Raw genomic sequence first — 26653 nt, 5'->3', positions numbered from 1 at the left:
CTGCACCCTTCCTCCTCTGGGTGCATGCCAAGGCACGGCCCTTAAGGCCCTTCAAAATCCTCAGCACCAAGACCATGATGCTCTTAATCCGGCCCTGGTCCTCCTCCACCGCCGCTTCCACCTACACCGCCCATAGGTGTGCGCAGCCTATTGCATTAGGGTGTGCACCCCAAAGTTGAAATACACATGCATGTGTTTGCCTACATGTACATGGCCCCGATACATTACTCTCCCTGCTGGCAAAGAGAAATAGAGCAGAGCAGGTGCGAGGGAGATCTTTCCCATCTCCTCACTGGCAAACAGAGCGATAATGCTATGTGCCCTAGGTGATTAGGGTGTGCCCAGGTACACCAGGCACACCCTGTGCGCACGCCTATGACACCGCCACATCCACCACCACCTCAACCTCCCTCCTACTCCTTATGGGCCTCGTCCTTCAGAGATGAAGAACATTGTTTTATTTTTCTGTTTTTTTTTTTTGTTGTTTTAAGTTATTTCCCTATCCACATTTGTTTGCAGAGCACTTGCCATGCTCTTAACTACGTTTTGCTGCCATTTGCAGCACTCTAGCCCTTTCCATTGGTGTTTTAGAGCCATTTTAGTGCCTTAAAGTTCGGGTCCCCATTGACTTCAATGGGGTTCGGTGTCCGGGAAAAGTTCGGTAAAAGTCCGGGACACGGACCCGGACTTTTTTTTAAAGTTCGGCCGAACCCGTCGAACACGGACATCTAGGTGTCCGCTCAACCCTAAACATAACCATCTAAGAGCACATACACATCTATTCACGATTTAACCACCATCATGCATTTCTGTCTTGCCAGTATCATAAAATTAAATGTTAGGCTTAGCCAATTGTTTGTGCTTACAAAAAATGAAATAAAAAGCAGGAGAACAGCTTGGCAAATGTTTACAGTGCTACTTATCACAGGGTGTAACAATTCAACACCAAAAAAAAAAAAGGTCAGATAGTGCAACTAACATCTCATGTCTATGGATGACTTAAGAGGCTGTGCAGTATAGTCAACAAGCGTGTGTTGCAGGGCAGTCGTTTTCGATTTGTAGTCTACATTGTTATTACCAGAGACATTATTACAGTTCATCACTAAGCAAAACTGTTTCCGATTTTAGAAGTGAAGACGTGTGGAAAATCTGACAGATGTTGTTTTTGGGAAAACAAATCCTGAAGAGAAAAAGTAATAAAATAATAATCAAGGAGAAATCGCACCCTACCTCCAAATATGACAAGTAGAGCTTTGGGTGCTTCTCCAAAAATCCTAAATTAAATCAATAGAAAATATTTGGATATATATATATATACTAATAATAGTATATATCCCTAGCGCCTATGGATGGCCTAACTGGGGAAGTGCCTATATATATAAATAAATAAATAAATTAAATTGTTTAAATTAATTAAATTAATATATATCAATAAATTGAATATAATAAATTAATTGGGTAGTGTTAGCCGCTGCTATAGATTAAAAGTGTGTGGAAATTTAAGCCCCTAGGGGTTAATATAGCGCTTGCTCCTATTTAATCAGGGGCGAACAATTTCTTGTTCCCACACCTGAGTGGTGAAGGCAATCAAGTGGAGTTAAATGTTTACACAATTTAGTGGTGATAATCCAAAATGATCATATAGTATACATAAATATATTAAAGTGCAAAGTGCTGAATAATAAGCTTGAATAGATATATCAAATGTGTAAATAAATATATAAATATATCAAATATTATTAGAGTCCCAATATATAGTTCATAAGTGATCTTGTGCAAAAAAATATATAATGTGCCACAATAAAGGTGCGGATTTAAACTTTTCCAGTATTCCAACTGCTGGTAATAAAGGGGGTGCACACTCACCGGACTTGGTGGGTCTTAAATAAAAAAAGTGGTGTTTATTAAGTTTGCTGATAAAAGTGTGTACAGGAAAATTTTAAAACGAATTGTTGGCGGTATCCCCATCTGGGGGGGGGCATATATAGGGTCGCTGTATTGGTAGCATATTCATGCCTAACACACCTGGGTCCTAGGCATATGAGGTGTACCCACCTCGCCTGCCCTTGTTTGGCTCTATAGGTCGGGGCTTTCTTTTCCTCCGGCCTCCTCATACAATCCCCTTTGTTGGGATCGGATTTCCATGACAGTGAGCCTTTGATTATGATCTGTACCTATGTTATATGAAGTACTCTGTCTTATGTTAATTCCGGCAATTGTGTTAGGCAGTTTGCTCCAACCACAGCGTACCGACCCCCCTCGTTATTATTCCAGCTTACCAGGCTGGGTTTATTACAAGGTCTGATCACCTGAAATCTTTCTCAGATGTCTGTTTTCACCACATGCTCCAGAAGAAGCTTACTAGGTTAAGCGAAACATGTAGGGCAGCTGGGATTCAACCTAACATCTGTGTACCCACTCTGTACAGACAACCTTTAGAGACGGTCATTATCCCTCTCTTTGGCCACCTCATGAACACAGGTTATTCTGTAATATATGTGATTGTTATATGTGACTGTTGTTACAACCATTCGTATCTGACAGGCTATGCGATTTGCACACTGTTTTGAGGCTTTGCTGCCTTACTGTATTATATGTACATTGTATGTTGGCCTTTTTTATCTCTCTATTTTGTGTTTTTTGTCATTTATGTTTCTGTGAATTTTCTAATAAAATATACAATTTTAATACCTGTGCCAATAAAGTCCAATTCCTTCCCTTCCATTTTCTCTACTACTACTCAGGATGTGGCACCCTTAATTTTACTCCCCCCTTCTTGTGCGCCTAGACACCCTGCGACCTAGGAGAGCACATACAAACTATTTGACTATACAATAAATAAATATATATATATATATATATATATATATATATATAATTATTGGGTTCTACATTATAAACTTCAGAGTGCAAAATCACTCATATGTATATCTATTTGAAAAATAATTTTCCCATTGGGGTTTGTTGCCTATATAAAGTGATGAAATGACAATACATATTTATATTTAAACTTTTACATTTTTCCAAACAGCAGCTGAGAAACCTATAGATTACATGAAATAAAATGATTACAAAAAGTAATGAAATTAATGTAAACAAGTTATTTCTGCTCTGTCTTTTATGCCACAGTTTCAGATAGTTCCATGTATTCCATGCCTATGGACACAGATGTGTATCGAGGAATATATGAAGATCCTGATGAGCTAAGAACTCAAACTCTCAAAATAAAGCGAGATCAACTCCTGTTAGCTGATATTGAATTGGGTTCAGGCAATTTTGGGACTGTAAAAAAAGGAATCTTTAAAACAGCAAAGTAAGTGCATTAGAGCATGTTAGATGTTCATTCCATACTGAAATGATTTTCTACTTTCAAGCTTAAGGCTTTAGGATTTGTACCTCTCTCTCTTGCATAGCCTTAAAGTGATATTAAAGGCAGAAGTTTTTTTTACCTCCGTTCATTATATGCATGAAGGCAAAAAACCCTATTCATGCAGCTCTCCCCTGCAGCCCCCTCTAAATACATACAATAGCAATATGTGTAGCGCTAACAAATAGTATAAATTTTTAAATGACACAAATAATAAAATTAGTGTCAAAAACATGTAATCGAATGTAAATGAACACTCTGTGATAATGAGCAAATATCAGTGCCCAAAAAAACATGTGTTTAAAACAAAGTCCATGCAAATGAAATGAAAAAAGACAATCAGGCAGTGTCCAAACAAATTCTTCAGATGTGATGTAAAGTATTTGAATGAAGAATCAAGGAACCACAAGTCCCAGCAGATAGGTTTAGTTTTCATAAAAACCAGGGATATGGAAGAGACACCCGTGCAAAGATCACCAAAGGAGCGGATTAGCAGCTTACCAGAGCAAGTTGGTCACCCAAACTAATGAGTAGACCACTGTAAGCTTAATAGTTATACCAAAACGATCCACAAGATGTCACTTCACTAGTGTCAGGCACCTCAGATCCGATATGCAGAGCAAGTTGGTCACCCAAACTAATGAGTAGACCACTGTAGGCTTAATAGTAATACCAAAACGATCCACAAGATGTCACTTCACTAGTGTCAGGCACCTCAGATCCGATATCCAGTTAACATATATAAAAAACTATGATAGGGACATAGTGTGACTCCGTAAAACATAATCCTTTTATTAAAACATAAAGTAGCAAACTCACATTTCTGAAGACATCATAAAACGTTTAAAAATCAGGTACAAGGATCCAAAGAATTGCAGCATCTCCATAGGCAAACCAAATCTAGAAGCCGGCTAGTGGGGGCTTGGTCACGTCACGTTTGACTCCACCCGACCGGTTTCATCATACGTTTGACGTTGTCAGGGGCGTGGTTGTCAGACGTGACTCCACGCCTATATATCCCCCAAGAAGCAACGGTGGGCGGGACCACGCTCGTTTGGTATAATTGAGCAGAAAGGGCAGAAGTGATGTACCGTGATGGACCAAGTAAGTGAGTCACATAAGGACGGAAGTGACCGCCGGCTAACTGGGGTGTATAACGCCGGAAAAAACATTAGTTATATCACGGCCAGTACATAACGGGACTCGATCTATGTAAAGAAAAAAAAGGGGAGTAATATGTAAATAGAATATAATCTATACTCATTCATGATAAATGAGGAGGAAGCGATATATATACACATACTGCCCTTAAACACAATAGTATAAAAATTTGTATTATATTTTAACCAACATATATAAACCTCCTGATCCCAGAAAGTTATATAAAATAATATATAAAAAATATATACAAGGACAAGGTAAAATATTAAAATTAAAAATTAAAAAAGGAACTCTGCTATTATTAATAAAACAATTTACGTCCCATTCAACATTTTAGCCGAAGGGCACGTAAGTCTTTAAACAATATATCCACCGGATTTCGGCACGTGAAATCTCTCTTTTGATATTAGAGCCCCTCCAGTGCGGGGTATATTTGTCTATGGCTGTATAAAAAGTATCTTTAGGATTTTTGTGGTGGCATATACTATAGTGTTTGGAAACACTGTGGCCAGGGAATCCTTTCTTAATATTACCGACATGTTCGCCAAGGCGAACCTGAAGGGCCCTCATAGTGCGGCCTATGTATTGTTTACCGCATTTACACTGTATTAGATAAACAACATTCTTGGTGTTGCAAGTGATGAAGGAATTGATCTTATACTCCCTCCCAGTTTGCGCTGAGGTAATTTTTTTAATTTTCCTGTCTTTAAAAGTGTTAATGGCACAGATGTTACACTTATGGCATGGATAATAGCCTTTTAGATCTGAGAAAAATGTGGGTTTTTTCGGTAGATCAATCACGTTGTGGGCTATTTTATGCCTAAGGGAGGGGGCCCCTCTAAAGACTACTGAAGTATATTCAGGTAGTATAGGGCCAAGAAAATGATCACTCTTGATCACTGCCCAATGTTTGTGAAGAATGTTCTTAATTAATTAATGTTGCGTTGAAAATGATGTTACAAAGATGTTTTTAAAGGTGTCATTATTTGAATAATCGCGTTTTCTTGAGGTAAGTAAGGTTTTTCTATCAATACTAGCCACTTCATTAATAGTTACATCAAGAGAATGGCTATCATAGCCCTTATCTACAAACTCGGATCTCAAATCAGAAGCTTGTTCCAGGAATTCATTTCATTGAGTGCAATTGCGCCATAAACGCATAAATTGACTTTTTGGTACACCAGTGAGCCATGGTTTATGATGGCAACTGTCACTGGGAATAAAACTATTTCTGTCAGTCTTCTTGAAGTGGGTATTCGTGATTAGACAATTACCATGTACTTTTAAATTGAGATCCAAGAAGATAATATGAGAGGTACTACTAGAATACTCAAGTTTAATACCTCTATTATTGCAGTTGAGGCCCAGCATGAATATTTCTAAGGATGCGGAGTCACCATCCCACAGGAGGAGGATGTCATCTATGTACCTCTGCCACAAAACGAATTGTGGCGGCCGGTCACTAAAAATGACATCCTCCTCCCATCTCGCCATAAAAAGATTGGCGAGACTTGAGGCAAATTACAAATTCTAAATACATACCTGAGCCCCATTTCGATCTAGCAATGTGCACGAGAGCCAATGCTCTCTCGCTTCTCATTGGCGCAGATACAGTGGCAGGAACTACTGTCTCACGCTTCTGTCAATCAGAGCTAGTGATGAGGGAGCAGGGGGTGGGGCCAAGCCCTGCTCTGTGTCACATGCCTGATGAAGGGGTCATGTGAAACTCTGAAACATTGCTATTTGCTGTAACAATGTGATTGTTGAATAAAGCTTTGGACCCATTCTGGAGATCCTTGATGTGCTGGTGACGTTTGCTCGCTCTTATGGACACACAGAGCAGGGCTCTGGAGCTAGCGGCTTGCTATGGGGCCACTGAGCCAGGCGCACTGGCGGGGGACCCCAGAAGAGAAGGATCAGGGATGTTATGTGCAAAACCATTGCACAGACCAGGTAAGTATAACATGTTTGTTAGTTTCATAATAAAAAAGAAGCTTTACAATCACTTTAAACAAGATGCCACCCATGTCACCCAAGCATTCCTATTTCTGGGCCAGAAGTCGATTGTGTGACAGTCAGATCATGATTACACTTCCAAATGTTCCTTTATGCCAATGGCTAGTTTTACTATGTTTAACATTATAACCTTTTGGGTTATAATCACACTGTTTTTCAGACCCAACTCCAAAATGTATTAAAGCAGATATAAACTTTTTTAAAACCGCTGACTGGTAGAGTTTTTTATGACAGAAGAGACCCTGGTTTCTTCTGTCATAAATGCTTCTCACTGCCCATCAGTGGTAACATACACTGAGCCACATATGCACAGCTCAGAGTACAATCACGGCACCGCTATGTGCCGTGATGAAGTGACTCCCATGCACATACGCGAGAGGGACATTATTGTGGCCTGGCCATTCAAGCAGCTAAACAGAGCCAACCAGGAAAGAAGAAGGAGAAGATGGAAGCACCCGGGCCCAGCTGAATCTCTTGTACTGCAGCACTGGAACGCTTTGTTTTTGACAGGTACGTCTGCCATAACGTGCTAATATTCTGTGCATACTAGCACATTACGGCATAATTCTCCGGGGGGCCCATTTAAAAAAAAAATATATATATATATATATATATATAATATATAGTAATACCTTGGTTTGCGAGCATAATTCGTTCCAGCAGCATGTTTGTAATCCAAAGCACTTGTATATCAAAGCAAATTTTCCCGTAAGAAATAATGGAAACTCAGATGATTCATTCCACAACCATTTATTGGTATTAATAAAGATATGCTGCTATCATATATAAAGTACAATACTGTACAGTATAAGCATGCCATCACCTCTGTTAAATAACATTATGTGTCCCTATGTCTGTACTGTATATAAAGATGCTTATTTCTATTGTATCAGAGCGTCTGCCGCCACTCGTGTGACTCCTTGGCTCTCTGCTTCTCTCCTCCCCTCCTCCCCGGATGACGTCAGTGGGAGTGATCGGCCCCGCCCGCCGGTGAGAGCAGAGAGACGAGGAGTCACATGAGTGCCGGGAGATGCTCTGAATCAGTAGAAATCAGCATCTTTTATATACGGTACAGGCTCAAGGACACATAATGTTATGTAACAGAGGGGGTGGCATGCTTATACTGTACTAAACTGCTCGTATAGCAAGACGGCGTTCGCATATCAAGAGAGATTTTTTTAAAAAAGGTTGCTCGTCTTTCAAAATGCTCGTAAACCAGGTTACTCACAAACCAAGGTATTACTGTATAGCAGAGTTTTATTCTGCTTCAAATTAAATTATGTTTGTCAGAGCCAAACCTGGAGTGTGAAAACATAACAACATTTTTTTTTGTTTCAGGCTGGCAATACTAAAGCGTCCGCCTTTCAGTTAGTAGCATTGTTGTTGACCAGTTAGGTGTGTTCCTTTTGTTGCTCATTGGGCTGCCTATCAGGTGTGTAAATGTCTCCTACAAATTTGATATTCACCCCAACGGCCAAATGAAGGAGTGCACACAGCGTGCTGAAAACACTGCTGCTAATTGCAAAGGAATAGCTTTGTTTTGGCAGCCTGCAACAGGAAGTGGAGTTACCAGCATTATCTGTGCAACAGAACATCTTTTAGCATAAAGTATTCAGACAAAGAATACATTTCTGCCACGTTCCTAGCCCTCCCTCAGCCACAAAAAAAAAAAAATAAGGACTCTTACACAAACATTAGGCATTGTAGAAAATACCTTGGTTCCTGACTACTGTTCACTTACAGTACTTACTCAGACCCCAGTGATTTCACTGGGCTTCATCGCTCCCTCCCAGGAAAGCTGGGACCAATCACAGTGATCATATGTCAGTTGTAAACAATGGCTATCATTCATAGCTATTATACTATTGTGATGATCTCTGTAATTGGTCACAGTAGATCTGCACCAATCACAGCCATCACAATTGTACACAAAAGCACATGAATGGATGGCATTCACAGTTTCACAGTGTAGGAATGCACAGTGCTTATACAGTGTAAAAAACAATCCTGATCACCTCCCTAGAGAAGTACAGTGTCACTATGGTACTGCTCTGGTGACAGTATGTCAAAATTATTTTAAAAAAATAATCATTTTTTAAAAATAAAAAAAAAACAACTTGTTCAGACACCAGTGATTTGACTGGGCTTCATCGCTACCTCCCAGGAGAACATGGTGCTCAAAATCCCACAAGAAAGTGATCAAGACTGTTGGGAGCTATGTCTATGACAGGGATTGCTACAACTCTTTTTACAGATTCCCTTCAACAAGTTTAACAGTACAGCCTAGAATTTAGCTAATTCATGGAAAACCAGTTCTGTTTAGGGTATTAGAAAATAAATATATATCTTTTTTGGTGGGCATTGTGCTAAAATGTATTACTTCACAAAAAAAGCAAAAGGGGGAATATCAACTACATGTGTGTGGATGTGGAAACCTACCATCCCAACTTAACACTATTCCAATCAACAATAACAGATCTGAGAAGAAAGTTGCTGTGAAGATTCTTAAGAATGAAAACGACGACCCTTCCAGCCAGGAGGAGCTGCTGACTGAAGCAAGGGTCATGCAACAGTTGGACAACCCATACATTGTCCGAATGATCGGTGTTTGTGAGGCGGAGTCTTGGATGCTGGTTATGGAGCTTGCAGAACTAGGACCATTAAATAAGTTTTTAGCTAAGAACAGGTACGGAAAGCTTTTCTGCAATAACATCCTTTTAACATAAAGATAGTATACAAATATATTCTAATATATATATTTTTCTTCCAAGAATGTGTTTTATAATTCTAAATAATTATGTTGTACTGTCCATCTGACAAATTGTATGCCATTTACCATTATGTATGTATCAAGTATCATATTTTCCAATGAATTTAAAATGTATAGAATGCAACTACTAGGGAGGCTATCAATCAACATCTTTGCCTGTAGGAAAATGAATTAAATTAATTATAAGATACGTTAAAAGTATATCAAAACCCAAGAACAGGGGGGGGGGTAGAGTTCCTGATCCAATCCTCATGAAAAAAAAGTCCTGATCAAAAATTTATAGATGACAGACAGACAGACAGACAGACTCCATTTCTTGTATTCTATACTATCGATTTTATTATCAAGTCGAAAAACCATCATCTTACATTGCACGGTGTATACTCTTATTACTGAAAAAATTCTATCCCATTGAAAAGAATGCTCGACCAAAAAGCCTTGTTACAAATAAAATGATTTGGTATGATTCATTATACAGTATGCACATGGAAAAACTTCTCAGTCCCTACTAACTATAAATGTAATACAAAATGTCTTCGCTAGAAAACATGACTGACCGTTATATATACTGACGTATAATTGACGTTTTAATCCTATTTGTCAGGGATGTCTCTGAGAAGAACGTAACAGAACTTGTTCATCAAGTTTCCATGGGAATGAAGTATCTCGAAGAAAAAAATTTTGTCCACAGAGATTTGGCGGCCAGGAATGTGCTTTTGGTGACTCAGCATTATGCCAAAATTAGTGATTTTGGGCTTTCTAAAGCTATTCAGTCTGATGAAAGTTATTATAAAGTAAGTGTTTTCCATGTTTGACATCATCATTACTTTTCTTTTCCTATTAACAAATGAACACAAACGATTGATATTAGATATTTTTCTTTGGGGAAAGATTATGTTAACCACCTCCTGCCCAGCTGTATTAATACTATCCCAGATGGACCTCATTCCACGTCCTCCCACCTACACACCTTGAGGGGCCGCACAGCAGTGTGATCTGTGGCCCTCTGTGTCCACTAAAGACAGCAGAACACAAATTGTTGTACCGGGCCGCTGTACATGGCCCCAGTACCATGTGATCTCTGTGACCAATCACAGTGATCACGTCAGTTGTAAAAAATGGCTTTCATTCATAGCTATTGTGTACTATTGTGATGATCTCTGTAATTGGTCACAGGACCAGGGTCAGCCATACAGACTTCAGGCCCTCTGTTCTCCCACCTGAGGCCAAATGGCAGCAAGTGCCAGCAGAGGCAGCGAATCTCCCCTAGCCTGGTGCAATCCTCTGTTAGGAAAGACCAGGAGCCTGTGTGCTCTCATAATATAAATACAAGCACCCATCATACCTAGGCACTTCATATTCATGCTTCTTATCTGCCTAGTCTTCACCTATAGCCCAGAACCTTCCTAGGTTGCTAGGTCACAGGGACACTCAGACAGCATGTGCAGCATCAGAGCACACTGAGCAGCAGAAAAAAACTATGGCTTCTGTTACGCAGACAGCCCACACAAATTTACCTAGCTGCCCCTCTGTTAAGCACTGCTGTCTGCTCTGCACCCACCCCCTGCACTCACTGGAGCACAGGGCTGTGAAGGGGCGGGAGCGGCCGACTCAGGTTCTCAGGGAGTAGCTGAGAGGCTGAGCCAGGTGTCGGTGCAGGCATGTGGGTAGGGTTGCCACCCCATCCCTTTAAACCAGGACCCATATTATTTACACAGGTTCTGGGGCTAATATCATGCAGGTAAGGCACTAAGTAAATTTAATTACCGCCTTAATCAGCCACAGAATCTGTGTAAATAATATGTGACCTGGTTTAAAGGGATGAGGTGGCAACCCTACATGTGGGTGGATCCCAACCTTGACCGGCGATCTTTCCTGAGCCTGGACCAGCTTTGTGACAACAGTTTCAGCCCGCTGTCTGCTGAAAACGGGTCACAGGAGAACAAATTGCACTCCTGTGATCCACAGGAGAAGTACAGCAAAACTAGCTTTGGCTGTACTTCTCCTTTAAATTTTAAGATATATATATATATATATATATTAGGCCCTCCAGCAGTAAACCATTAGACCTGGTTCACACCTGTGCAGTGCATTTTACATGCATTTTATGTGGATTATTATTGAACTCTGTATAATGTGTAGTGTGATGTGATTGTGAAGCACCTAAAATGCACAGGTATTATTGGGGCCTTAGGCAGTGTTGAATTGCCAGGCTTGTTTTATGTCTGCACATGAGCAGTATATTTACAGATCAGAGACATTACTAATTGCTTTATAGGAATCACAAAACAAGCCATGGTAAGGCTGGGCCATCTGTTACAGTGCCTCCCCCTCTATGTCAGTGTCTAGAACTGGTTCTGATTCCAATTTACCTCTGTTAGGACAAGCTGAAAAATAATCTAAACACTTTACTGTTCATTCTGATTTGTTTATTTTTTTGGTGAGAAAACTGGATTATTAAATGCTACGGCCAAATCTACTGTTAACAAAGCCAACCCATTTATAGTCCTGATTCACTGAACTGCAAAATTCAAAATCCAATTTGAATGTGCAAATTGTTCTTCTGATATTGTTTGTGCATAAAAGAATAATAGTCAGAAAACAGATGTCAATACAGGCGGTCCCAAACATCCGACTTACAAACGACTCTTACTTACAAACAGAGGGAGACAACAGGAAGTGAGGTGAAATAGAGCCCTAGGAAGGGAAATTCACTTCTGTAAGAGTTCTCATGGGAAAAAGATGTCTCCACTGAAGCTTTATCACCAATCCTTATTTCCACAACAACCCAAAATTTTCAAAATACAGTTGTCATAGGGGCAGAAAGTGAGGTGAAATCTTCTGAACGGTGGTACAGACAGCAAAACAAATGGTACAGGGGTGTTAACCCTTCCCTATTCTATCCAAAAAACTTAACAATTATTATTTTAGCTGGAGCTGGAGCTAAACTTAAAAATTGTACCTGTTCTGACTTAAAATAAATTTGACTAAAGAACAAACCTACCATCCCTATCTTGTTTGTAACCCAGGGACCGCCTGTAACCAAAATATATGCTGGTGGCATTGGGCCCTCAAATTTAACCACATAACGACCGCCCACCGCAGATATAATCCGGCAGGTAGCCGCTGCTGGGCAAAGTGACGTAGGGGTACGTCACTCGCTCAGCCGCCTGTGGGGGGCAAGCGCGCACCGCCGGTGGCGCGCTCCCGTCCCTGCTCGTTCCCTGGGGAGCTAGCGCGAGTGACCGGTGGTTCAGATGGCCGCCGATCACTCATGATCTCCCGCTGCAGAAGGAGAAAGACAGACGGCTGATGTAAACACATTCTCCCTGATGTAAGCACAGAGGCTATGCGATCCTGCTATGTAGGATCGTATATGTCTCTGTAAATTCCATCACAAGCCACGCCCCCCACAGTTAGAATCATGACCCTAGGGACACACTTAACCCCTTGATCACCAATAAAGTTAACCCCTTCCCTGCCAGTGTCAGTAACAGTGCATATTTATGGCACTGATTACTGCATTAATGTCACTGGTACTCCCAAAAGTGTCAAAAATGTCAGTCAGGGGTCCAATCTGTGCGCCGCAATGTCGCAGTCCCACAAAAAAATCGCAGATCGCAGCCATTACTATTAAAAAAAAAATAAAACAATAAAAATTACATAAATCTTTCCCGTAGTTAGTAAACGCAATAACTTTTGCGAAAACCAATCAAAATCCGCTTATTGAGATTTTTTTTTACCAAAAATATGCAGCAGAAAACAAATTGGCCAAAAATGTTAAAAAATTTTGATTTTGACATTTTGTTTTTGAGAATTTCATATAAAAAAATGTGAAAAATATTGTTATTTCTTCGAAATTGTCGCTCTTTTTTTTGTTTATAGCGCAAAAAATAAAAATTGCACAGGTGATCAAATACCACCAAAAGAAAGCTCTATTTGTTGGAAAAAAGGACGTCAATTTCGTTTGGCTACAGCATCGCACGACCGCGCAATTGTCCGTTAAAGTCACGCAGTGCCGAATCGCAAAAAAGGGCCTGGTCTTTGAGCAGCCAAATTTTCCAGGGCTTAAGTGGTTAATTGGTGTACTTCCAGTGTTCACCAGCAGGTGGCTCCCAGCAGCCAGCTGGTCCCAGTGATCAGTTATTACTTGATGCTGGCTTATGCTGGGAAGCGGCTTAACCCCACCTCAGGAGTCACAGAGATTGATTTACTAAAATTGGGTAGTGCAAAATCTGGTGTAGCTGTGCATGGTAGCCAATCATCTTTTAACTTCAGCTTGTTCAATTTAGCTTTGCCAAAAAACCTGCAACCTGATTGGTTTCTAAGCCCAGCTGCACCAGATTTGGCATTCTCCAGTTTTAGTAAATCCACCCCACAGTACTTGTATATTTTGGATCTGTTACTTTTTGAGCCTGCTATTTTTTCTGGCCCATCAACCTGACCTGCCTTGTTCTCTGTATTCCTACTAGACCGTGCTCTACCAGATTCTCCTGATTGCCTTTTTTGTATATGTCTGCCATGGTTACCGGTGACACCTTCAGCCCATTTAAGCTAAATACCTAAGTGTGAGATTGGAGACAATGACCATTCCGGCATCTTTTGTTTGTTTTGTTTATTTGATAATGGGGATGGGAGAAGGGAATGAGTAGGATACTCCTCTGGCTCAACTAGATACAATTTGGGACACTCTGGAGAAAAAATGCCTTTCAGCACTGTATTGACGACGGCTGGATGCCGACCAACGATTGCTGGCGCTTGAAAAGTACTGACTTGTTGAACTGTACTTGGACTTGACCTTTGACACTCTGGTTAGCTCAAAAGGTCCTGGACTGTACTGAGAACTGACTCTTGACACTCTGGTTAGTTCAGAAGTCCTGGATACAGCTCCCTCCAGTCCTTCCTGACTGAGGTAGCTCCTTGTAACTGCTTGTGCTGCTGCAACTCTTAACACTGTACACTACACGCTGTACACTTTAACAATTCAGGGCCCAACCGCTGGCGCCCCTTTACACTTCAGGGTCCTCTCACTAGGCACCCCTCTGCACTTTAGGGTCCTCTCACTAGGCACCCCCTCTACACTACAGGTTCCTCTCGCTGGGCACCCTCTTTACACTTCAGGGTCAACACTGGCACCCCCTTTACGGCTAGCTAGCTCCTGGATCCCTCGGACCTTCACTGGAGTGGTCCCCTCTCAGCTAGGCAGACCCCCAGGGGCAGTTTGCAGTACTCACGAACTGGGAATGCTTTCCTGAAACTGGACCCCCTCTGCTCCACTGGTCCTCGGCACACCGGAACCTCTCTGCAGCTCAGCTCAGCTCTTATCTCTGTCCCCTCTGGCAAGCCGTCCGGGATGTCCGATCTTTCTGACAGGAGGAGAGACAGCCGTCCTTTCCCTCCTGGGACTCTGCTTCCCGCCAAAGACACTGCGTCATGCACTACCCCCAAACTTATATCCACTCTCAGAATCCTGTGTGGCAGAATCTGCCTTTCTGGGGTGGATACAGGCCTGAATGTGCAATTGATTGGGTTTCCTCCACTGCCAATGAGAGCCCTCTCATAGACTCCCCAGTCTCAACAGCCACACCTTGGGGACATGACAGCCCAGCTGAAAATCATGGCCCTGCTGTTAGGCAGCCAAGGCCCACTATACTTTACCTAGCACCTACCTTGTAGGGTGCTACATATAGTTAGGTAGTTAGCTAGTTTTTCATTTTTCATGCATATTCACTGGGTTGTGTATGGGTTCCTGTATTCATGTTTTATGTCACATATTTTCTTGTGTTTATAATAAATTGCACTTCTTCAGTTAGGCTTTGAACTGGTTTCCTCTGTGTGGTTTTTACATATCTGGTCTTACTAGCACTGCAAGATACCAGCATGTGGTATCCTGACAATAGCTGACCATACAATTGTAAAGATGTTTTAAACATTAAAAGTTTTTCGTTTTGGTAAATTTTGCTAACCAAAAAGACATTTGACATATGTCCATGCTGCAAACCTCACCTTATGTAGCTCTAAATATATTAAATAAAACAAAATATAATTTAATTAGATTGCAAATATATTTAGGATAATTTTTAATAGCGAATTGTAAAATTACGAATGATCCAGAATAAACTCTTCCATAGACATTGCTATTAGGCTCCATTGTTCTTGTCAGCACAGGAATATCACATTCTTTAAGTAATTAAACTGACCTGTCTCAACTTTACACTTACGGCTCTTTCACACGGGCGTTCCGATCAGATCCGCCTTTCCGTTTTTTAGGCGGATCTGATCAGATGCCCCATTCAGCCCTATGGAGCAGCGGATGTCAGCAGTGACACGTCAGCTGACACCCGCTGCCATCCGCATCCGATCCTGTCCGTGAAATCCAGATGGATGGAAACCCTATTTTCCATCCGTCCTGGGGATCGGATCGGATGGGATCGGATGAGAGCGGACAGGCGGTCCGCTCTCATCCGATTCCCCATAGAGAGCAGCGGGGCTCTGACACCTCCCTCTCCTCACACAGTGCGGAGACGGAGCTGTCATCCACCGGCTCAGCGGGGATCGGCGGATCGATCCCCGCTGAGCAGATCACGGTCCGCAATGGAATGTGGACCATGTGAAAGAGCCCTTAGACATAGTAAACTTCAAAATGTTTTGTTTTAACTAGTTATTAGTGAGGTTATATACCCTGTGCTGTTTGTTTGCCTTACCTTGTAATGATGGGCTCACATGTTGTGGCTGCAGTTTGTAGTGTCATGGCTGATCAATTCCTCTATATCCATGTATTTATTTACCTAGCCTGTACCTATTCACTAAAGGGACAGGCAATTCTTGTTCTGGGTCACACAGTGTCCAGTCCATGCCACACCACTTCTCTGTGTTGCCTCACAAATATGGGAGTGCTAATGTGATGAAATATATCTCTGCCCTTCATTACCCTTCCTGCTTGTGGCTGTGTCATATCTAAAAACTGTTTAACTCTCACCTTTAAAACATTAGACGTCAAGATTCAGGGATTTCAGATTATGTAGTTTCTTCACAGAAATTGCCAGTTTAGTACAGACAGAGGCCATGCATCAACCCGTGCAGTGCCATACCGCATGCCTCATGTTTTATCACAAACAGAAACTGCTGACACATGAATGTGAAGCTATACTTTACTATAAGCTGTGTATACAGAAGAGAAAATTACACCATAAAACTACATGATCAATGAACATCTTATGCAGGTAAAAAACATAAGGTTCAAGTACGAAGGTTTATGATGCCTTTTATTGCTGTATCAGAAACAAAAAAGTTGCATGTGCACTTAGCACCTAACAATTTATACACAGTTTTTTTCTTCATTTGCATTTTGCGTATGCAAAGAATTGGTTATGATGCTGTTAGCATGCTAAACATTTAGTGAATCATGATTTCAGACAAAGAGTGCCAGTTGGGCTAAGAGGGGAAGGAGTGGGAAAAATCATATGATCAATAGGAAAATTGTTATATAAAATTATACATTTATTATAAACATGAGTTAAAACATCCCCACAAAATGGGGCTCAATAACAAATAACAAATGGTTAAAACAACCACAGAAACAGTCAAACCAATATAGCACATCACTTGACAGTGTTAGTGCACAGCAGGGTACAGTCCCATTGATTCTTGTCCAAAGCCCCAACACATTTCAACTTGTTCAGTCTTCTTCAGGGGTTCCTGGAGAATAGGATTATACTGATTTTTCTGTGTGTGTGGACCAGTGCCCAGGCAAAACTTTTAATCACTTAACCTTCCTAGCGGTATTCCCGAGTGTGGCTTGGGGTTAAATTTCAGTGCCAAAAGTGGTAACTCGGAGGCACACTCGGGGTACTGCTAGGAAGATCGCTGGATCCTGGTAGAGGGGTTACTTACCTTGTCACTGGAATCCAGCGAGTATCCCGGCAGTGTGCGGCGGCGGATCTTCCTCCCAATGCTCTGTGTGCCCCGGCTTCTGTCTCCTGCGACGTGACGTTCGCAGGGGGGTGGAACCGGCGGCAAATTCAAAAGTAAAACACACCAAAAACACTGATACAAACTGGTAAAAAAAAAATCATATGTAAATAGTTGGTTTGGGCTGCTCATTCTTAAGAATTACATGCAAAATATTGGTACCGCTTTTAGCACCTAAAATCCAAAAGAATCATACCGCCAGGGAGGTTAAGATACAACTTTGTGTCTCTATGGGAGCAAGGAGACAAATGAAGCCCCAAGCTTTCCCCAAAAGGAGGCACAGCTTCACCAGTGACGCTAATCCACACTAGGGATGATCGAACTTTTCAAAAGTTGGGTTCGACCAGAACACCCGAACTTCCCGAAAGTTCGGCCCGGATTTCAGAACCCCATTGAAATCAATGGGACCCGAACTTCGGTAATCAAAAAACACAATTTTGAAGCCCTAAAACCCAATAAATGCCCCTAAAAAGTGCCTAGGGTTCTGGGTCATGCCCCAGGGACTATTAATCACACAAAAAAAAGTTCTTAAAAATTGTCATTTTTGATAGAGAGCCAATTATTGAAAAAATTATTGAAAAAAAAAATGAGATTTCTTTGGATTTAGTGTCTGGTGGGTCTAAAAAGTGTACCTGTGAAGTTTCAGCTCTGTAGCATGTCCAGAACCAGAAAAAAAAAGTTTGTTTGTTTTAAAATTAATATAGAACAGGGATATGGCTCCGCTATTTTCACACCTTGCAGGTTTTGTAGCAAGCGTTTTTTTTGGCATTTTTTGGGGGTTATTGGAGGCAGGCATAACATCAGAACTTCTGTGTAGGGGTATATATACACACACACACTTATATATATATATACACATACACATATATAGGTGTGAAAGTAGCAGAACACTATGCTTGCGCTAATTAAATAATTAACACCCATACGGCTTCTCTGCTATCACACCTATATGTGTGTATGTGTATAAATACATATAAGTGTGTGTATGTATATACCCCTATACAAAAGTTCAAATGTTTTGCCTGCCTCCAAAGACCCCAAAAAAATGCCCAAAAAAACACCTGCAATAACACACCTGGGCGTTTTTTTTTGGCGCAGGCGTTTTTTTGGGCATTTTTTGTGGGTCTTTGGAGGCAGGCAAAACATTTGAACTTCTGTATAGGGGTATATATACACACACACACTTATATGTATTTATGCACATACATACATATAGGTGTGAAAGTACAAGAACACTCTGCTTGCGCTAATGAAATAATTAACTCCCATATGGCTTCTCTGCTATAACACCTATATGTGTGTATGTGTATAAATACATATAAGCGTGTGTGTATATATACCCCTATACAGAAGTTTAGATGTTTTGCCTGCCTCCAAAGACCCCCAAAAAATGCCCAAAAAAAACGCCTGCAATAACACACCTGGGCGTTTTTTTTGGCGCAGGCGTTTTTTTGGGCATTTTTTGTGGGTCTTTGGAGGCAGGCAAAACATCTGAACTTCTGTATAGGGGTATATATACACATACACACTTATATGTATTTATACACATACACACATATAGGTGTGAAAGTAGCAGAAACCTATGCTTGCGCTAATGAAATAATTAACCACTTAAGCCCCGGAGGATTTGGCTGCTAAAGGTCCAGACCCCTTTTTTCAACTTGGCACTTCGTGACTTTAACTGATAATTGCGCGGTCATGCAATGCAGTACCTAAACGAAATTTACGTCCTTTTTTTCCCACAAACAGAGCTTTCTTTTGGTGGTATTTGATCACCTCTGCGCTTTTTATTTTTTGCGATATTAATAAAAAAAGAGCGAAAATTTTGCAAAAAAATGACATTTTCAACTTTGTCTTTTAAAAAATATCCAATATACTCAATTTATGTCATTTTTTTTGGCCAAAATATATTTAGCTACATGTCTTTGACAAAAAAAAAATCAATGAGCGTATTTTTATTGGTTTGCGCAAAAGTTATAGCGTCTACAAACTATGGTGTAAATACTGAAATTTACGAAGCTTTAATTTCTGACTGCCTATCTCATTTCATGAAGTGCTAAAATGGCGGGGCAGTACAAAACCCCCCCAAACTACCACTTTTTGGAAAGTAGACATCCTAAGGAATGTTCTGAGGGGCATGTTGAGCTCATTGAATATTTTATTTTTTTGTCACAGGTGTTTGAAAAATGACAAAAATAATTTTTTTTTTTTTTTTTACACAAAGTTGTCATTGAAATGATATATTGCTCACACATGCCATGGGTATATGTGTAATTACACCCCAAAATATATTCTGCTGCTTCTCCTGAGTACAGGGATACCACATATGTGAGACTTTTTGGGAGCGTAGCTGTGTACGGGAGCCGGAAAACAAATCACCACCATCAGAATTTCAAAGGGCGTACATTTTTCATTGCATTTTCTCACTACCTATAACGGTTTTGGAGGCCCTGAAATGTCAAGATACCACAAAACCCCCCCAAATGACCCCATTTTGGAAAGTAGACACCCCAAGCTGTTTGCTGAGAGGCATGGTGAGTCCATGGAATATTTTATATTTTGCCACAAGTTTCGGGAAAATTACAATTTTTTTTTTTAATTTTTTTTTTTTACACAACGTTGTCACTAAAAGATAAATTTCTCACACATGCCATGGGTATATGTGGAATGACACCCCAAAATACATTCTGCCACTTCTCCTGAGTATGGGGATGCCCCATGTGTGAGACTTTTTGGGAGCCTAGCTGTGTACAGGACCGCGAAAACCAATCAACACTCTCAGGTTTTCTAATGGCGTAAATTGTTCATGTCACCTCTGCACTACCTGTCGCAGTTTCGGAGGCCCTAAAATTCCAAAATAGCACAAAACCCCCCCAAATGACCCCATTTTGCAAAGTAGACACCCCAAGCTATTTGCTGAGAGGCATGGTGAGTCCATGGAATATTTTATATTTTGCCACAAGTTCCGGGAAATATATATATATATATATATTTTTTTTTTTTTTACACAAAGTTGTCAGTAAATGATATATTGCTCACACATGCCATGGGTATATGTGAAATGACACCCCAAAATACATTCTGCTGCTTCTCCTGAGTACAAGGATACCCCATGTGTAAGACTTTTTTGCAGTCTAGCCGCGTACAGGACCCGGAAAACCAATCTGCACCTTCTGGCTTTCTAAGGGCGTAAATTGTTGATCTCACTCCTTACTACCTATCACACTTTTGAAGTCCATAAAAGGCCAAGATGGCACAAAACCCCCCCAAATGACCCCATTTTGCAAAGTAGACACTCCAATCTATTTGCTGAGAGGCATGGTGAGTATTTTGCAGCTCTCATTTTTTTTGGAAAATGAAGAAAAAACAGGAAAATGCATTTTTTTTCCTCTTTTTTCAATTTCCAAAACTTTGTGACAAAAAGTGAGATCTGCAAAACACTCAACATGCCTCTCTGCAAATAGCTCAGGGTGTCTACTTTCCAAAATGGGGTCATTTGGGGGGGTTTTGTGCTATCTTGGAATTTTAGGGCCTCCGAAACTGTGATAGGTAGTCAGGAGTGAAATCAACAATTTACGCCCTTGGAAAGCCTGAAAGTGGAGGTTGGTTTTCGGGGTCCTGTACTCGGCTAGACTGCAAAAAAGTCTCACACATGGGGTATCCCTGTACTCAGGAGAAGCAGCAGAATGTATATTGGGGTGTCATTTCACATATACCCGTGGCATGTGTGAGCAATATATCATTTACTGACAGCTTTGTGTAAAAAAAAAAAAAAAATATATATATATATATATTTCCCGGAACTTGTGGTAAAATATAAAATATTCCATGGACTCACCATGCCTCTCAGCAAACAGCTTGGGGTGTCTACTTTCCAAAATGGGGTCATTTGGGGGGGTTTTGTGCTATCTTAGAATTTTAGGGCCTCCGAAACTGTGATAGGTAGTCAGGAGTGAAATCAACAATTTACGCCCTTGGAAAGCCTGAAAGTGGAGGTTGGATTTCGGGGTCCTGTACTCGGCTAGACTGCAAAAAAGTCTCACACATGGGGTATCCCTGTACTCAGGAGAAGCAGCAGAATGTATTTTGGGGTGTCATTTCACATATACCCGTGGCATGTGTGAGCAATATATCATTTACTGACAGCTTTGTGTAAAAAAAAAAAATATATATATATATATATATATATTTCCCGGAACTTGTGGTAAAATATAAAATATTCCATGGACTCACCATGCCTCTCAGCAAACAGCTTGGGGTGTCTACTTTCCAAAATGGGGTCATTTGGGGGGGTTTTGTGCTATCTTAGAATTTTAGGGCCTCCGAAACTGTGATAGGTAGTCAGGAGTGAAATCAACAATTTACGCCCTTGGAAAGCCTGAAAGTGGAGGTTGGATTTCGGGGTCCTGTACTCGGCTAGACTGCAAAAAAGTCTCACACATGGGGTATCCCTGTACTCAGGAGAAGCAGCAGAATGTATATTGGGGTGTCATTTCACATATACCCATGGCATGTGTGAGCAATATATCATTTACTGACAGCTTTTTGTAAAAAAAAAAAAATATATATATATATATATATTTCCCGGAACTTGTGGCAAAATATAAAATATTCCATGGACTCACCATGCCTCTCAGCAAACAGCTTGGGGTGTCTACTTTCCAAAATGGGGTCATTTGGGGGGTTTTGTGCTATCTTAGAATTTTAGGGCCTCCGAAACTGTGATAGGTAGTCAGGAGTGAAATCAACAATTTACGCCTTTGGAAAGCCTGAAAGTGGGGACTGGTTTTCGGGGACCTGTACTCGGCTAGACTGCAAAAAAGTTTCACACATGGGGTATCCCTGTACTCAGGATAAGCAGCAGAATGTATTTTGGGGTGTCATTTCACATATACACATGGCATGTGTGAGCAATATATCATTTAGTGACAACTTTCTGTAAAAAAACAACAAAAAAAAAAGAAATAATAATTTTCCCGACACTTGTAGCAAAATATAAAATATTCCATGGACTCACCATGCCTCTCAGCAAATAGCTTTGGGTGTCTACTTTTCAAAAAGGGGTCATTTGGGGGGTGTTTGAACAGTCCCGGCATTTTACGCTCAATCTTAGCCACACATCACCCACTCTTCTAACCACTTGAAAACCAAGCCTTTTCTGTGCCTTTTTGTTTACATGAAAAAATATTTTTTTTTTACTAGAAAATTACTTTGAACCCCCAAACATTATATATTTCTTTAAAGCAGAGGCCCTATAGAATAAAATGGTGGATGTTGCAATTTTTTTTGTCACACGGTATTTGCGCACAGATTTTCCAAACGCAATTTTTGCAAAAAAAATACATTTTTTTTAAATTTATTGCACAAATACACTATATAATTCCAATTTGTTTGGTAAAATTTAAAAGATGATCTTATGCCGAGTTCATAGACACCTGACATGACATGCTTTAAAAATTGCGCACACCTGCGCAGCGGCAAAAACGTACGTACATTTTTAAAAACCTTTAAAAGTCTCTACAGGTTACCACTTTAGACTTACAGAGGAGGTCTACTGCAAGAATTACTGCACTCGATCTGGCGATCGCGGCGATACCTCACATGCATGCTGAAATTGCGGTTTACATATGACACTAGACCAACGCGTGCGTGTGCCATTGCGCGCAAGCACGGGGGAAAGGGGGCGGAGCTCGATTTTTTTTTTTTTTTTTTTTTTTGCTCTTTTATGTTATTTTGACACCTTTCCTTTAATTTTTTTTTTTTTAAATCATTTTTATTGCTATCACAGTGAATTTAGATATCCCCTATGATAGCAATCGGTAGTGACAGGTACTCTTTTTTTTAAAAATTGGGGTCTTTTATACTCTAGATCTCTCCTCTGACCTTAATGCTTCTGACCACGCCAAAATTGGTGTGATAAAATACTTTCCCAATTTCCCAATGGCCCTGTTTATTTCTGGCGAAAAAGAAGTCATGAAATGCTCGTAGCCTCCGGCATCTTAGGCCATAGAGATGATTGGAGCCATTCTAATCTTCAATTAGCTCTATGGTTAGATAACTGAACCACCGGCTGCACTCTCGGGTTAACCGGTGGGACAGGAGAGCCCGAGAAAAACCACGGAAGGCTGCGGAAGGCGGCGGTGGGGGGGGGGAGGCCCCTCCCACTGCATGTAAAAGCAGTCTAGCGGCCAATTACCTGCTAGGATTGCTTTTACATGTAAGCCGACCGCTGGCTGTAAAAAACGATACCAAGATGATGCCTAAATCTGCAGGCATCATCCTGGTATAACCACTCAAAGTCCAGCAACGTACCAGTACATTGCTAGTCCTTGTTTGGCATATAGGTTTTTTTTTTTTTCATGCAGCCTGTGGGCTGAACGGAAAAAAAGAGAACCTATCAGAAATCAGCACAAGAATAATGCGTAGTATTACTCATCATTAACCGCCCAAACAACCACCCACTGAATTTAATGATGGGTATACACGGCACTATCCACGTATACCAAAATAGGATTTTAACTGCAGTGCTGAAATCAGAAAATCACCACAGCTGCTATCAGCAAAGGTATCCATATATGCTGAGCGCAAACGCTGTTTGTGTCAGAATATATAAAATCAATGCGTGGTAGCCGACGAGGGACCTGCAAGAGAAACAGGTCACAAAAGAATGAAAAAACAAAGTACATTAAAAAAAGTACATTAGGAAGAGTAGGACATATAAAATGACTGACAACAACAAAAGTTTTTGGATTCTCATCATTAACCGCCCAAACAACCACCCACTGAATTTAATGATGGGTATACACGGCGCTATCCACGTATACCAAAATAGGATTTTAACTGCAGTGCTGAAATCAGAAAATCACCACAGCTGCTATCAGCAAAGGTATCCATATATGCTGAGCGCAAACACTGTTTGTGTCAGAATATATAAAATCAATGCGTGGTAGCCGACAAGTACCTGCAAGAGAAACAGGTCACAAAAGAATGAAAAAACAAAGTACATTAAAAAAAAGTACATTAGGAAGAGTAGGACATATAAAATGACTGACAACAACAAAAGTTTTTGGATTCTCATCATTAACCGCCCAAACAGCCACCCACTGAATTTAATGATGGGTATACACGGCGCTATCCACGTATACCAAAATAGGATTTTAACTGCAGTGCTGAAATCAGAAAATCACCACAGCTGCTATCAGCAAAGGTATCCATATATGCTGAGCGCAAACACTGTTTGTGTCAGAATATATAAAATCAATGCGTGGTAGCCGACGAGTACCTGCAGGAGAAACAGGTCACAAAAGAATGAAAAAACAAACAAAGGACATTTAAATGTACAGTAAGAAGAGTAGAAGGACATATAAAATGACTGACACAACAACAGTTTTTGGATCCTTTTATTTTTCTTTCTAACTGTTTCTTCATGTCTTGATTTGGGAGGGACTGCGATCTTCTGCGATCTTCTCTTCCAGCTTGGGTCTCTCAAAATGTCGATGGACATCCAACATCCTTCGAGACCCTGTGTTTGTGTGCCCTACACTGTGTCGTGCTGTACCCTACACTAAAACTCCACTAGTGTATGGTAGCGCTCAAAACATTCCCCGATGCAGAGACCAGGTTGGTCAGGACATTTGGGACAATAATAACGGGTGTCACGCCTAAATCCGCGCCTGCTACAGACACGACATCTTCTTTGGGGCCATCTTTGGGTAGGGGTACTCGGGAGGGCATAAGGAAAATGCCTCTCATGCAGCCGGCTCACTGCATCTGGAAGGGGAAGTTGGGCAGGCATGCCTCCTGGGTACAGGTAGGCAAGGATGATCTCTTCCTGGAATTCCCGGAAAGATCCAGTTCGTCCTGACGCCTTGTATAGGACAAAGGCGTTCAGCATCGCCAATTGGAATAAATAAACAGACACTTTTTTGTACCAGCGTCTGGCTTTACGGGCAACTAAATACGGCGCCAAAATCTGGTCGTTAAAGTCCACCCCTCCCATGTTAAGGTTATATTCGTGGACACAGAGGGGTTTCTCCACAACGCCAGTTGCCGTAGTGATTTGGATTGTCGTGTCTGCGTGAAGGGAGGACAGAACATAAACATCCCGTGTATCCTTCCACTTCACCGCAAGCAATTTGTCCGTTTTCAAGCAGGCTCTCGCCCCCCGACTAAGACGGGAATCTACAAGCCGTTGGGGGAAGCCCCGGCGATTATGTCGCACGGTGCCACATGCGCCAATTTGTAATTCGAGCAGGTGACTAAATAGTGGCACGCTTGTATAAAAGTTGTCCACGTACAAATGGTACCCCTTTCCGGATAAGGGTGACACCAAGTCCCAAACGATCTTACCGCTGCTCCCTATGTAGTCTGGGCAGTTGGGGGGCTCCACACAGCTATCTTTTCCCTCATAGACCCGGAAACTAACTGTATAGCCTGTGGCCCTGTCACACAATTTATACAGTTTGACCCCGTATCTGGCACGCTTGCTGGGGAGGTACTGTTTCATAGCAAGGCGGCCAGTAAATTTAATCAGGGACTCGTCAACGCAGACAACTTGTTCAGGGGTAAACAAGGCTGCAAACCGCTGATTGAAGTGGTCTATGAGGGGCCGAATTTTGTGGAGCCGATCGTATGCAGGGTCTCCCCGAGGACGACAGATTTCATTGTCGCTGAAATGCATAAATCGCAGAATTTGCTCATATCTCGCCCTGGACATGGAGGCAGAGTACATGCGCATATGGTGAAGTGGGCTAGTGGACCAATATAGCCGCAATTCACTCTGTTTAGTTATGCCCATGTGGAGGGAAAGGCCCAGAAAGATCTTAAATTCGGAAACCGTTAAAGGTTTCCAGCCGAATTGTCTGGCAAGGGGCGAATTTGGGTTGGCGGCGATAAATTGTTGAGCATATAAATTTGATTGATCCACAATAGATCTGAAAAGATCTTCCGTGAAGAACAGCTCATAAAAGTTCAGGGGCGTAAAACCAGCTGTCTCCACGTGGATTCCAGGTTGGGCGGTGAATGGGGGAAGTACTGGCGCTGTAGTATCAGTGGGTTGCCAATTAGGAAATGCCAGCGCATCAGGGAGGGCACTATGGGCTCTACGGGCCTGTCTTCGAATACGCGGTGGCTGCGGGCCACTACTTGTGCTAGCCACCGCACCAGCTTCAACTGCACTTAGGGGACTCGCCACGTCACCAGGTCTTACTGCAGTGCTGGTTGTACTAGGTCCAGGGTGTACTAGGCCGCTGGCGCTTGCCAGGTCGCCAGAAGGATGAGCGGCACTAGTACCCACACTCTGCTCCATACGAGCACCCTGCGATTCCTGCATCTCAACAACACCAGAATGGGGTCGGGTACGCCTGGGT

General features: G+C 41.4%; 1 protein-coding gene across 4 annotated transcripts in view; it reads left to right on the top strand.

Annotated features, from left to right (window-relative positions):
• SYK (spleen associated tyrosine kinase) overlaps positions 1-26653 on the top strand; it is a 181140-nt gene that overhangs the window by 138459 nt on the left and 16028 nt on the right. For all 4 annotated transcript variants that reach the window (XM_082260428.1, XM_082260426.1, XM_082260427.1 and 1 more), the window contains 3 exons: positions 3130-3313; positions 9021-9230; positions 9919-10108. In XM_082260428.1, coding sequence (XP_082116554.1) covers positions 3130-3313; positions 9021-9230; positions 9919-10108 — 584 coding nt within the window. The remainder of the gene's footprint in view (positions 1-3129; positions 3314-9020; positions 9231-9918; positions 10109-26653) is intronic.

Source organism: Pelophylax lessonae (genome assembly GCF_965119305.1).
Source record: "Pelophylax lessonae genome assembly, chromosome: 1".
Classification (NCBI taxonomy): Eukaryota; Metazoa; Chordata; class Amphibia; order Anura; family Ranidae; genus Pelophylax; species Pelophylax lessonae.
This window is presented reverse-complemented; position numbering and strand designations above follow the sequence as displayed.